This window comes from Cydia amplana, chromosome 2 (genome assembly GCF_948474715.1).
Source record: "Cydia amplana chromosome 2, ilCydAmpl1.1, whole genome shotgun sequence".
Classification (NCBI taxonomy): Eukaryota; Metazoa; Arthropoda; class Insecta; order Lepidoptera; family Tortricidae; genus Cydia; species Cydia amplana.
In genome coordinates, this window is record NC_086070.1 from 18,391,957 (window position 1) to 18,406,043 (window position 14,087).

The 14,087-nt window shown below is 40.5% G+C and overlaps 1 protein-coding gene across 1 annotated transcript; it reads left to right on the top strand.

The window, feature by feature from the left end:
• Nucleotides 1–351: 351 nt before the first annotated feature.
• LOC134659354 (solute carrier family 35 member F3) lies at nt 352–11,742 on the top strand. The gene is made up of 9 exons (XM_063515026.1): nt 352–947; nt 1,339–1,503; nt 1,881–2,052; nt 3,540–3,718; nt 4,357–4,485; nt 7,280–7,475; nt 8,224–8,313; nt 8,530–8,659; nt 11,501–11,742. The coding sequence occupies exons 1-9, from the start codon at nt 621–623 to the stop codon at nt 11,613–11,615; spliced, it is 1,503 nt and encodes a 500-aa protein (XP_063371096.1). The 5' UTR covers nt 352–620; the 3' UTR covers nt 11,616–11,742.
• The last annotated feature ends 2,345 nt before the right edge of the window (nt 11,743–14,087 follow it).

A 14,087-nucleotide genomic window follows, 5' to 3' on the forward strand; every position in this document is an offset into this window, starting at 1 on the left:
CGCATGGCTGCGTCCCTTGGAGTGGCCGGCGATGGCCCATTGTGTACTGGGGCCTTTATAGTTTGTCATAGGACTGTCTCATTTCAAATATAGGCAGAGAGAATCATATTATCTTTGTCTTACACTAGTACCAGCAACCGAAAGAATAGGATGAGTATATTTTTCCTGGTTCTTACTGACTGACAAATTGGTTTGACCAACTATATATTCTTTGCCCGGAAGCCTTGGAGGATACAACTATTATATCCTCCAAGCCGGAAGCAACCAAATAATCTTGTTAAACTTACTTAGAGTTAAGTTGCCATGTGAGAAAATTATTGGAATGGCGGCTGAAAAATGAAAATGTCTAAAACAATATTCTCAATAAAATAGAAGTAAACTGAAGTGATATTTTATAAATTAAATATGAATTTACGTTTTAAGAAGTGAAACTGATGACTTATGCGTGACAATAACAATAAATAAAAACACAATTAAATTCAAACAAATCATGTAACGACAATACCTTCCAGTAATTTAATCATGGCCTTTTACTGCGAATCATTATAAATCTATACAAGTCTCATTTATAAGTGTCTAGTGATGGTGTTTGAAATGTTTCCGTAGTGTTACTTAGCAACATGGCAAGGGATGGAGACTTGCCGACTATTTTTAATCCTAAGCGGGTTCGTGCTCCTTCTGTGATAATAACAAGTGAGGAAGTGGAGACTGAACGAGGGGGTGAAGGTGATCGTGATCTTCCGAACGGGCCCCCAACGCCACTGAGCCCGCGGGCGCCTCTAACGCCCCAAACGTCCGTGTCGTCGGCAGTGTCTGCACCACCACTGACGACGCAGCCGTCCCTTCAGCAAGCCTTCAGTGAGTCTGCGGCTAGCAGTCAAGATGAAGAGCGGCAGCTCCGCGAGAAGAAATGCCCAAGAACTTGCTGCTCAAAGTTTGCTAAAAAGGTACCTTTTGTGTATTAGAATTAAATTATATTTTAATTTGTTTTTATTTCAAGTAGACACGCTACTATAATATATAAATTATAAGCCTTCAGTAAAAAGTGCATATTTTACAGGGGTGACATAGTCACTGTGTGACAAAACCCCTTTAAAAATTAAGATAAAAAAAAAGAAGTGCATATACTTAGAAAAATTCGACCTATGCCGCTGTAGCCGAATAGCACAGGCACCTGTCGCGATAGCAGAAGACGCTGGTTCGATTCCAGCCTGGGGCACTGGAGGCCCTGGTCACTTTTTCTTAGTATATGACATTTATTTAAGGTACTTTTTCTCAAAGTGCTTTATCATGTTAACTAACAATTATCCTCCAAATACTATCAACCCATTGTTACAGATTTACTATGGAATCTGTGTCACATTGGTCCTTACTGCCTCCTGGGTGACATCTACGCACTGCATCAAGCACATGTACCTGGAAACATACCCACCTATAATCTATCCCACTAGCACGGAGACAACTTCTCAGACCTTCAACTATACTGCTAAGCCCCAAAGCCAAGTAAGAAATCAATATACTATAATCTATATACTATAATCTATATACTATAATCTATATACCTATGCATGGAACATATTTTGTTTTTATTAGCCTCTGGTTTTGGTTGGGCTAAAGTAAGAGGCATTTTTTTAAATAGTATTATTGTGAATATTATGGCAAACTTGATATCTTTTTCCTAATATCTAAAGTTATAAGTCTAAATATCAAGCTCAGGGCACTCTATAAGGTCAGGCAGGTTTAGATGATTCAATTATATTGTGTACCTCAGTGTGGAAACTAGTTTTTTCATCCTCTTTCACCATACAAATACATCCAACCCATATTGTCAAAAAAACTGTAGTAGTAATATGAACTCACAATAACATTTTTTTTTTCAGAACTACAACCTATACAATGCCCCATTCTTCACTGCCTGGTTTAGTACCAACTGGCTCATAATGTTCTATCCCATCTACATGATAGTGATGCTCATTCACAATAAGTGCAAGTCTGCCAATGACATAGTGTATGATGCCTTCAGAGACTTCAGAGAGAAGGGGTTCACCTTTGGTAATTATTCATCTTTTTCTAATATGCATAATTTTAAATTTAACTACATCAAAACTTGACTTTGAGTACATGAATTGAGGATCACTTTCATTTACTACTTAACTTTAAAACTATTAAACCTGATTTTATAGAATAGTAGAAAACTTAAGCTTTGGGATTGAATACAGGCAATTTTATTTTTGGAAATCCATTCTTTACATAGTGAAAGGGGAAAAGATAGACCTACTCCCTTGCAGGCAGAGCATGTTGTGGCTATATCTAGTATTCCATATTCTGTTATTAACAGCCAAACAGTAGGTGGTATAAGAGCATAATATCTGGGCGACCGAGCTTTGCTCGGAAAACATATAAAAACTCAAAAACGCGCGATTTCCCAGGGATAAGACCTAGCTAGATCGATTTTTTGCCCCCAAAAACCCCATATAGCAAATTTCATCGAAATCGTTAAAGCCGTTTCCGAGATCCCCGAAATATACAGGGTGCCCAGTAATTAATGGATAACCTTCTGACCATCGACAGGGCACCTTAGGCTGGTCCAGAAAATGCACTTATAGGTCTAGTAAAAGTTTCGTGGTTTTCGAGATAATCGCACTTTTCTAAATTTGAAGTATGGTGCTAGCTATTAAAAAAGACAGAAAAGTTCGATTATCTCGAAAACCACGAAACTTTTACTAGACCTATAAGTGCATTTTCTGGACCAGCCTAAGGTGCCCTGTTGGTGGTTAGATGGTTATCCATTAATTACTGGGCACCCTGTATATATAAATAAATAAATATGAATTGCTCGTTTAAAGGTATAACATTTACAGAAGTCCCTGGTTTGATGACCTTCCCTATCCATCCATCTTCCTTTCCTTTGTCAATTGTTTTTGTCGTATCCACTATGAGTATGATCTATTATACATTCATATAGAAACTTTTTTTAATTATTCTACCAATGTATTGTTGTACCAGCAGTGGGTATTGTATTGTATTGTAGTACGGGCGATTTTCCGCAACTCGACGTCCTGCGCCTATTTTGCGTGAAAGCAGTGGGTATTGGAAGGCAGTATAGTTTGTAGCTTTCTAATAGACCCCGAAGGCTAATCCTATTGTCTATTGTTAAGAAAAACCGCTCGTGCCACGTGCCACAACCACCTGCATAAAAAATCGGTACTTCGGTTACTGAGTGCCGGCGAGTCGAACGCTACAGAACGAGTCTAAAATGTGTCATCGAGATGCGTAACAAAGGCGCGTTATCGGAGAGCGCACCTACACCGGTTTTTTGAGCGTTGGACTAGCCCGCGCTCAGGTGCCAAATAGAATAATTAGGACCCTTTTTTGCAGGTAAGTAGCACGTGCGGTTTTACTGAACAATAGACAATAGGATAAGCCTTCGGGGTCTACTAGAAAGCTACAAACTATACAAGCTTTAGTATTCTTATATTAATACATTACACATACACCCTTCTAAGTTAGATGCATTAACAGTTTTAATTGTTGGTCAGCTCGCTTCATCAGCCGCTGTGGATTGTTCTGTCTGCTGTGGGTGGTGACCATCTACATGTACACTTACTCCCTGAAGATCCTGCTCTGCACAGATGTGGTGGCTCTGTTTGCCACCAACGTCTCGTGCATCTATCTGTTGTCCTGGGTCATATTACATGAACAGTTTGTTGGTGTTAGGGTAAGTGCTTATACCTACTACTACTACCTGCACTCACATCTTATAGTCATTTTAGTAACATAGCAAAAGTACAAACTATTTTTTTAGGGTTCCGTACCCAAAGGGTAAAAAACGGGAGCATATTAATAAGACTTCGCTGTCCGTCCGTCTGTCACCAGGCTGTATCTCATGAACCGCGATAGCTAGACAGTTGAAATTCTCACAAATGATGTATCTCTGTTGCCGCTATAACAACAAATACTAAAAATAAAATAAAATAAATATTTAAGGGGGGTTCCCATAGAACAAACACGATTTTTTTGCTCTATTTTTTGTTGATGGTGCGGAACCCTCCGTGCGCGAGTCCTACTCGCACTTGGCTGGTTTTTTAAGTATATTCTTTTCTTTAATACATTAGCCCTTTTATTCATAAAATTAAACATACCTCAGAGTTACAATATCTTTTATTTATTTCTAATAAAAATCTTAAACCTAATATTACAAGGTATTAGAAACATTGTTTTGTGGATTCAATATACATATGCAGACAGTGGATGATAACAGATTATACAAAAAGATTGAATTTCATGAAATCTACCAGGAATTAAGGACTTAATTACTTCTACTCTGACATTAAATATAATAGTTTTACGCAACAGATCGTGGCGGCTATTCTGTGCGACACCGGAATAGCGTTGCTCGCGTACATGGACGGCATAACAGGCAGCTCTACACTTGGTGGGGTCGTACTAGCCGCCTGCGCCGCGGCAGGCTTTGCTATATTTAAGGTAACTTATCTTAAACATTTTTTGAACCCTTTGTATACTGAAGCTCTCTACAGCTGGAGTCATCGCTCAACAATTTCATCTGTATGCAGTGTCCAATTAACCCCTCAAGCACAGATTATATAATAGTTCTTACGAACAGATACTTATCTCTCAAAGAAAACGCAAATACCTACCGTTTTAATACCTACACTAAAATACAATGGAATGACCTTCAACGCGCCGCCGCGCACCGGCGCAACGCTAGGGTTGCCGACGCGTAGAAATTATTTACTAATATAAGATACCTACCTGCTTAGGTAGGTACAAATATAAGTTTTAATTGTCAAACTAACATTAGAACTGGTCATATAAAAGCATAGCGTAAAATAACCATGAGCAAGATAAGTTGCAGTAAGTAATTACAATATTCCGTTTATGCGTTTCATTCCGACGAGTGACTGCGAGACATTTTAAAAGGTCATATCTCCCTGCAGTAAACGCAGTGTTTACGCCGTTTTATAAACCGCGCAATGAATCAATAATTCAATACCACTTAAGTAGCTTGTAGCTTGCAACCACAATAAAATTGAAACTATCGTAAAAATAAAACCAAAAGTACTTGTATTGAGAATGTCTACCTACTTTTCCTATCTATCGGAAGAGCAAAAACGGTATTTTTTATTAGTTTTGTTGTTTCTGCATTCATCCACACTACAAGTAGTGTTATTTGTTCATTGGTTCAAGGCATTTCTTTCGCATACATTTTAGCATATTCGAGCGCGCGGCGACGCGACGTGCGTGCGTGAGCGCGCGTGGCAACCAACTGGCTTGCTTTTCTACCGTGAACGGGAACGGATTCGTAGGTATAAAACCGAGCTCGCGCGGAGAGTTCCATAGGCCTGCCTCAAGTATCAAAATGTCAAAAATCTCCCTAGTATTGTTTATGCTTCATACATTTTTTATCATAGAAATCGCGACTTTGGGAGGCAGTTGTAACTCTTCTGCCGACGCGTTATCACGATAGTATAAATTGAGGAGTTTACACAAGTTACATCACATAGATGAAATTTAATAACAAGTATCTTGCTTCCACTACATTCTGAAACTTTAGATGCATTTGATCTCTGTTTTGTCTTTATTAGACGGGTCCACGCAGTACATAGCAGCTTCGCGAGGAAATTGTCGTGAAGCTGTTCGGTTTGTGTAAACTTCCCTCACCTGAGTCAAATACACCAATGCCTTGGGCGTGTGAGCGAGTCTATACTAATCTACCCATAATAACCTGCTTCGCGCGGTAATTTCAGTGGGGAGACACTCATCCTTTCGGGCAAACTCGGCTCCATTCGGCTCAGCATTGCTCCGAGCAATTATTAGGGTTGGCACCACTTGACGTCCATTTGCGTGCACGACCACAGATAAGATAAAGACCAGGCGCGGCTCGCCTTAAGGAGCGCTTGTGCGGTGCACTCCCATAAATAATCAAAATGAAATTATGGTACCTATTTAATATATTACTATTTAAGATCTATCGTAAAAAACTCAGTACCAATTAAATAATAAACTTTATTCATTATAAGTTTATAGACAGCTCACCACTACCTACACGGCGTACTCCTATAATTTCATAGAAATCAAAGGTAACGCGCGAGCGGAGCGCTTTGGATTGCGCTCCTATGGAAAAAGATTTAGTACATTCGATCAATAGGAAATTCAATAAGAGCGAAAGAGAAGAATCGCCATAGCTACGCACGTGAAACAAAAGATTTTCTATGAGGGAAGAGGCAAAATCGGTGCGGCGCTCCGAGCCCGGTTGATCTGCGCGCGCATCCCGCGCGCCATGTTGATGTTGTTTCTAAACAGACCTTAGCCAATTCTGCCAATTTTAAAGTATGTGCGGGAATGCAATTTTGGCTTTTTTTCATTCTAAATAATGAAACAAGAGTTTAAACAGTTAAAGAACATAATTTGTTTGTTGTCAGGTGTTTAAAAATTAATGAATTTAACGTGAGAATGTGAAAAAGTTTACAAAATAGACTTGAGTTAAATTATGGACGACCTTGAACTTTCGTAGCAATGTTAGTCAAAAACAAAAACTTATATATTTTTTAAATCAGATCAATATGCAAAAACACCGTGGTTGTGTTGTGTGAATGTGATAAAAGTAACTAGCTTATTTTGTTTTTCGTGTTAACTATATGTTTTGTGTTTGGCGCGGGCGCGGTCAACGGCAGTGCGGTGAGTTTGTTTGGACCGAAACAGGTGTGTTAACAATTTAGCACATCTTTCCATAAAATTTAAATAAAAACATTATATCCATTTGTAAAATGAACTGCAGTTGGCGTCTATCGGTCGTCAAGATATTCGTAATACCGAAAACCTATGAGAGAGTTCAATGACCGGGTGGACGGAAACCGACATCTAGGTACTTTGCGACGGTTAATTGAATGTGTAGGTTTAGTTTTTGTTTTCTATTGTGAGTGAACACCCATAATACATAGCTACCAGCCGCTACTGATAAAGACTTGAATTTTGACAACCCTAAATAGCCGAAAGGGATAGTGCCATACATGATGTTGTTATTAGCATAGTTATAGCTGTTGGTTCCCTATGTAAATAAAATAAGTAAATAAATATTTTTTTTAAAGGGATAGCATGATTCGTCGCTGAACCGCTGTCAAACTTCGGTAATGTAGCTAGGAAGTGTCCTTTCTGTACGGTAGTACTATTATTTATTCTGTGGTAATTTCCTCGCGAGGCGCTTCATTCGCGTTCAATGCGGACCCGACTATTTACAAACATGTACCTACATGTCCAGGTGCTGTTCCGTAAAGTAATGGGAGAGGTGAACACCGGCCAGCGCGCGCTGTTCTTCTCCATCCTGGGCATCGTGAGCGCCTCGCTCCTGTGGCCGGTGTGCCTCGCGCTCTACCTCACCGGCTCCGAGATGCTGCCGTCCCCCTCGCACCAAATGCCCTGGCTTCACCTCTTGGGGGCCAGTTTTGCGCTGTTGGGTGAGCGTTTCTGTATGACCCAATTAAAGATAAATGTTTACTCTAAAATGGGACAAACAAATAGGACTATGTTGGTCCTTGAATAGTACGTAATTAGGGAGTAATACTTAAATGTAAATCGGTTTGATTTTTTCTTCTTACAGCTTCTATTAAACCATAGCACAGCAAGGTATATATCAGAAACAAACGATAATGAAACTTAATCTTATGGACCTACAGTTGCAATTTCAATGACTATGCAAAATTCTTTAGAATACAGAATGTTTGCGACATTGGAATAGCAACTGTTAGTCCATGTTAATAAGTTTCACTATTGTTCGTTGAGGTGCGCGCCCTTAAACGATTGTCGAGATTAATTCTCGGATGTTACCTTGCGTGCACTTGTTACTCGGCGGATGTGTCCGTCTGTCGCAGACTTATAGGTCTTGACTGGCGGTCGCGTAACTCTTCACGTAACGTACCTATAATTTGCTTAAACCCTACATAAGTTGAACATAGCAAGATGCATTATACATTACAGTAAAATATGTATCAGAGATTTGGCTGGGGCTTGATCACCGATTTGGTTGATTTCAAAATCCTCTAGTATAATTATTATTGATTTGATTTACTGTTTTGTGCGCGTCTAGTTGTATTATTAGTTATATAAATATACCCCTGTAACTTTTCGCGTTACTTGCTCTTTATTAGTCAAATATGATTATGATTGCCGTATGTTTACTGTAGGTGTATTCTTTCTTTGTTGCAGTTTTCCACCTAGTGTTCCAGTTTGGCAATATTGTGACGTACAACATTTTCGTGTCACTCGCTCTCATCACTGCTGTCCCAGTCTCAGCCGGCAAGTATTTATTTAAAACACTAATTTCCGACACCAAACAAAATCAATGTTGAGATCTTGAGATACGACCTGGCTGTACGTTTTTGAACTAAACTACTCCTACGAGGAAGTCGTTCACGTCGAAGGATATTAATGTGTTGAATTTTTTTTTCCGAAGTATTTCAAATAGGACTAGATTATAATTATATCTTCGTAATTTGAGTTTTTGTTCGGTAGGATTGGACGTGGCGTTCTACCAAGTGGAGTTCGAGGGCATGAAGCTGGCTGGCATCGTGCTGATCGGCGTGGGCTTCTCGCTCGTCATGTTCCCCGACAACTGGCCCAACTACATCATGCGCCTGCTCAGGTATAGTCGACTGCGGCAGGGCTGGGCGGGGCGTCCTGCACGGGCAGTGTGAGGGCATGAAGCTGGTTGGCATCGTGCTGATCGGCGTGGGCTTCTCGCTCGTCATGTTCCCCGACAACTGGCCCAACTACATCATGCGCCTGCTCAGGTATAGTCGACTGCGGCAGGGCTGGGCGGGGCGTCCTGCACGGGCAGTGTGAGGGCATGAAGCTGGTTGGCATCGTGCTGATCGGCGTGGGCTTCTCGCTCGTCATGTTCCCCGACAACTGGCCCAACTACATCATGCGCCTGCTCAGGTATAGTCGACTGCGGCAGGGCTGGGCGGGGCGTCCTGCACGGGCAGTGTGAGGGCATGAAGCCTGCATCGTGCTGATCGGACTGGCCCAACTACGTCAATTTACTTAAATTAGGGCCAGTTGCACCAACCACATTTGACAGGCTGATCAACGTCAGCCGGCGCGCCCCGGCGCTTTACTATGAAACTTTCCATACATAAAAATTTAGCGAACTCTTAACGATACGAACAGTTTGGTGCAACCGACCCTTAAAGTATCCTTACGTGAATATCACCGATTGGGTTGGCTGTCACAGCGGAGTAGCGGGCTCACGAGCACGGGTCACGACTGCAGACTGCCTTCATCCGACTACTTAAACCTGGATACACCTAGTTGAGCGGAGCCAGTGTCATCTGACGATAGCCGGGGACAGCATCCTGCGTTCACGACTTGATCCATACTGTGTAATGTTATTTAAATATTAAACAGGAACGACCGCCTACGACCGTCTTTAAGCTTTGGATTCCTCCGAAAACGGTGCCGTCATATTACGGCCGCTATATAGCGTTGACTGACGTCACTAGAACGTTGTCCATGTAATCAAGATGGCGCGGTTTCCTAGACGGCGTTACGTTACGTTGATTGTCAACGTAACGTAAGATGACGGCCGTCATGACCTTGTCGATAGTTTCGTGAACGTTTTATTAGATAGCGGTGACGCCCCTTCGGCCGTGTACGTAACCGACCTTTCGTAACTGGTAACGAAGGAAGAAAAAATTATCTTTGTACGATACTGGTTTCGAATAAAGATCATTTTTTTCTCGTACGTAATCAGTCACCATCTTTCGAAGGTGGTTCGTAACCAGTTACATAGTAAGAATTAATTTTCTTCATACGATCCTTCGCCTAGACTAAGTAAGGACTAGATTACATAACGAAACTGACTGACTGACTGACATATGAACGCACAGCCCAAACTGCTAGTTCTAGAGATTCCAAATTTGGCACGTAGGTTCCTTATAAGGTCTAGGGGTGCACTAAGAAAGGATGTTTCAAAATTCACCCCCTAAGGGGGTGAAATGGGGGTTCAAAGTTTGTTTGGGGAAAACCTCATTTTTTAGTAGTCTTAGTACGCCGGCGAAGCCGCGGGAAAAAACTAGTTAATTACAAAGAAAGGCTTCATAGATAGATATATATTATCATTTAATTATAATTTGGTGCACCTAGTACACTAGCAACTGTATAATGAATTAAAATAATTGCTTGGCGCATAATGTAATGATCCGTTTAAGGGCATAATTTAGTATCGTATTCCCGATTTAGGATCAACTCGTCACACCAAAATTTTGTTCTAACCGGTCATACTGCAGAAAGCAATAATATTTGTTTCAACCCGTCACAAGTAAATTTAGTTCTATTAAGTCACATAGGAATTTTGTAGCTATTGATGATTAAAACATTTTGACTCAGTTACGTATGAGGAATAGATAGTCTTTTTTCGTAATTTCAAATAGAAAATTTCTTCTCTCGTAACTATGGTTACGTACGAAGAAAAAATAATCTTTATTCGAAACCAGTATCGTACAAAGATCATTTTTTCTTCCTTCGTTACCAGTTACGAAAGGTCGGTTACGTACACGGCCGAAGGGGGTGACGCCATTTTGAATAAATGACACGAGATTTGAATAAATGATTCCGTACTACGATTATTTTCCTCTTCTGATGATATTTCATCCTCCAAGTAAATTATAGATGATCAAGCAAATCTTGTCGGTAGGAAAAGGCGCGAAATTCAAATTTTCTATGGGACGTTATCCCATCGCGCCTACATTTTTCAAATTTGCCGCTTTGACCTTGGTGGATGACGGTGTGTTATGACGCCGTGGTACTTTCCACATGTCGCCACCGTAAAGACGGCCGTCTTTTGCTGCCGCTATATGACGGCCGTCATATGACGACACCGTTTTCGGAGGAATCCAAAGCTTTAGCTAACGAATCTAGCAAAGTTAGTGTTAGTAACATAGGCATGGTGGCGCTACTGATTGGATGTTACATTTTCCAGACCATGCTAGTCATACTATCATTTGATGTCAACTGCTTCATTGCCGCTTCGTTGTGTATTATCGTAATTAATACAATTAATATAGTTATCTTATTAACTCTACTGTATTTAGCTGGTAGCTGCGCGCAACTACGCTCCCTACAGGTGTTCACGGAAGACCAGCGTCAGGTACTACTCCAGTAGGACCCGGCATCATGCTGAGTGTTCACCTTTTTCACTGTAGTGACAGTGTACAAGTTAGTTATAAGATTATTTTTTTCTTTCTTCCTGTGTATGTGACACCGTAAGATTGTGAACCCGTTAGTTTATAATCTAACGTAGGTTAGGTTAGGTTAGATTATAATCTCCCTACCGTCAGTTTATAATGTAACTAGCGAGATTATAATATGACGAGTGTTTACAATTTTACGGTGACATATGTACTGTATAACTGTGTACCTATGCTGAAATAAATCATATTCTATTCTATTTTTGATTGCTAATATGTACAGTGTGTGCCCTCAGATGGAGCCGCCGGCAGCGCGGCAACAACGGCTCCGGGCGCAGCCGCGACGCCATGGACTTCCGCACCGGCTACATACGCTCGCACCTGCGCTCGCCCTCCGGCCGCGTGCGGTGACCGCCCGACGACCTCCCCTAAACGATTATACGCTCTACTGCGGCGTGATAACGGTCAAATTACAACGTCCGATCAAACTTTCCTCTTACTGTCGACCATTCGCTGTTTGGTTACGTAGGATTGGTTCACCTAAAGCGGTGTTTTGAATAACACTTGCTTTTAGCTCTCAAGACTCGTAAGTCTTGAAGACTCGACTATATTTGAGAATCGTATTTATTTATTTTACGCGTATGGAGGTAAGAAATCGTTTTTGCCGCCTTTGAGGCGTTAAGCGTCGAGAGTCTTAAGGGTTCGAGTCTTTAAGCCTCAAAATGAGCGTCATTCACAACACTAACCTAAAGGCGGAAACCCTCAGTGACGCATTCTCGTACGACCATAGGCCAACAGAGGGCCCTATAAAATTCTTTAGAAATACATAGCGGGGCCATACACCGCATCGGGGTGCCTTAATTGTGGTCAAAAAGAATAATCGGCTCCCTAAAAAAGGGTACAAATCTCAAGGAAATATTAAGAATGATGTGGTGAGGGTAGTTTTGAATGAATAATATGAATGCAGAATTGAATGTTTATATTGAAATTAAACCCACCTGATGTTAAAATATGATCTTAAAATGATCGATTTTTATCTTAAGACTTTATCTGTAAAGTTGCAACTCTTGATCTGCTCATTATCCTCATGTTTACTAGACCTCCAAATTAACTGGCCAAAATTTACAAATTATTCCGATTTACTCGTTATATACCGATTCTACATTTATAATTAAAAAAAAAATGTATTGTAATATGCCTCAAGATTGAAATATCAAAATATCGTAATGAACTGAATCTTCTTCAAATCTCACTCACATCATCGCTATATATAATATCTAGTGCTTGTATAATTTTATAGACTTTGACTACCATCCGTCCTCTCGATATGAAGAGCACCTGAATAATCAGTGTTTTGACAAAGTAATATGCACTATTAGCAGCAACAAATATTGAAAACTCGGCAACTCGGCATGCTAATTAACTAATTAAGACAAATCTCAATGTGATGTGGTTAAAAACTGAAAAGCAACGTAAATGCCTTTGGGAAAATGGTCAATTAACAGACCAAGTGATAAGAGTCAAAACCATAACAGTAATAGACTACCGCACCGCATCGCGACCGTGGTGCGGTGCCGTCAAACATCTCTTACTCGCTCTAACTTATAGCGGCGTCCTTGACGCAGGTGCGGCCACCACCTTTTTCTAGGGTTGACATACCAAAAAAGTGCATTTGTAAAGCGGCACTGTGTTGTAGGCGAACTATGGGACCTAATTTGTCAAAGAAACTTTCCTTTTAGCGTTCAGTGAAGAGAGCTTTTTGGCAGTTTTTAACCCCATACTCCAGATATTGAAGTACATCACTAGTGCACTTTAAAACTTCAATTACTCATCTATAATATACATTCTATCTATAATACATAATCTTGATGTTGTGATCACCAGTAGTGGTTAGTGTAGGGCAGTGGTCGGCAACCTTTTAGCAGCCAAGAGCCACATAAATAGTAGTTAACGAAGTTGACGCGAGCCGTACTTTGTTAATATTTATGACTTTATCAGACATTGTCGTTTGTCAATATTACATACAAAATAGCCAGGGAGGCTCGCGGGCCGCAAGTGACAGGTTCCAGGGCCGCAGGTTGCCGACCGCTGGTGTAGAGTTTGGATCGTTTCAATGTACGAGGAGGTAATTCAATCGTACATTCAGATGTTCCGAAGGATGGCTTCCGAAATTGTCTTTAGAAATTATGATATCGAATTTTAAAATAAGATCTAGTCGAATCTAGTCAGGGTATAAATGTATTCGTTGTACACGAATTTATTTACTTTTGAATGTTATTATTATCCAGAGTTTATTTACTGTAGGTTTTAATTTAATTATTTATATATTTCGATATTTTTTAAACCGCTATTGCCATAATCCATGCATTTTCGAGTCATGGAATTCCTCGTACCTGTGTTTAGTGTCGATATTTACCGACATTGTCCAAAGTGCGAAACTGCGTGGCTTGTAACGGTTAACGCATCTTCTCGCTTTTAAGTTTAACTTTTTATGCACTTTATGCAAGTACGTACCGCCCCAAAACGTAGAAATAAATATAAGCATCACTTAACACCAAGTAGTGTTCATGCATGTCAAATGCGTATATTTGCGTTGAAGAGCTATATTCATTACTATATTAAAGGCGACAAAATTCTAATTAACAATGACAGGAGCCTCTTCTGACATACCTATACTATGTGGCGTATAAAATATGTCAATGTTTTTTCGCCTACCATAGATTGAAAATGCAGAAATTTTAATTAATTTGACGTCGACCATACCTAAGAGCGATGCCACACTGGCGATTTGCGAACTCGTTGCGCTCTCGTGGAGTCGTGGCGAACTCGCTGCGCGCTCGCCTCGCTTTCAACTCGCTTGCAAATCGCCAATGTGGCCGCGCT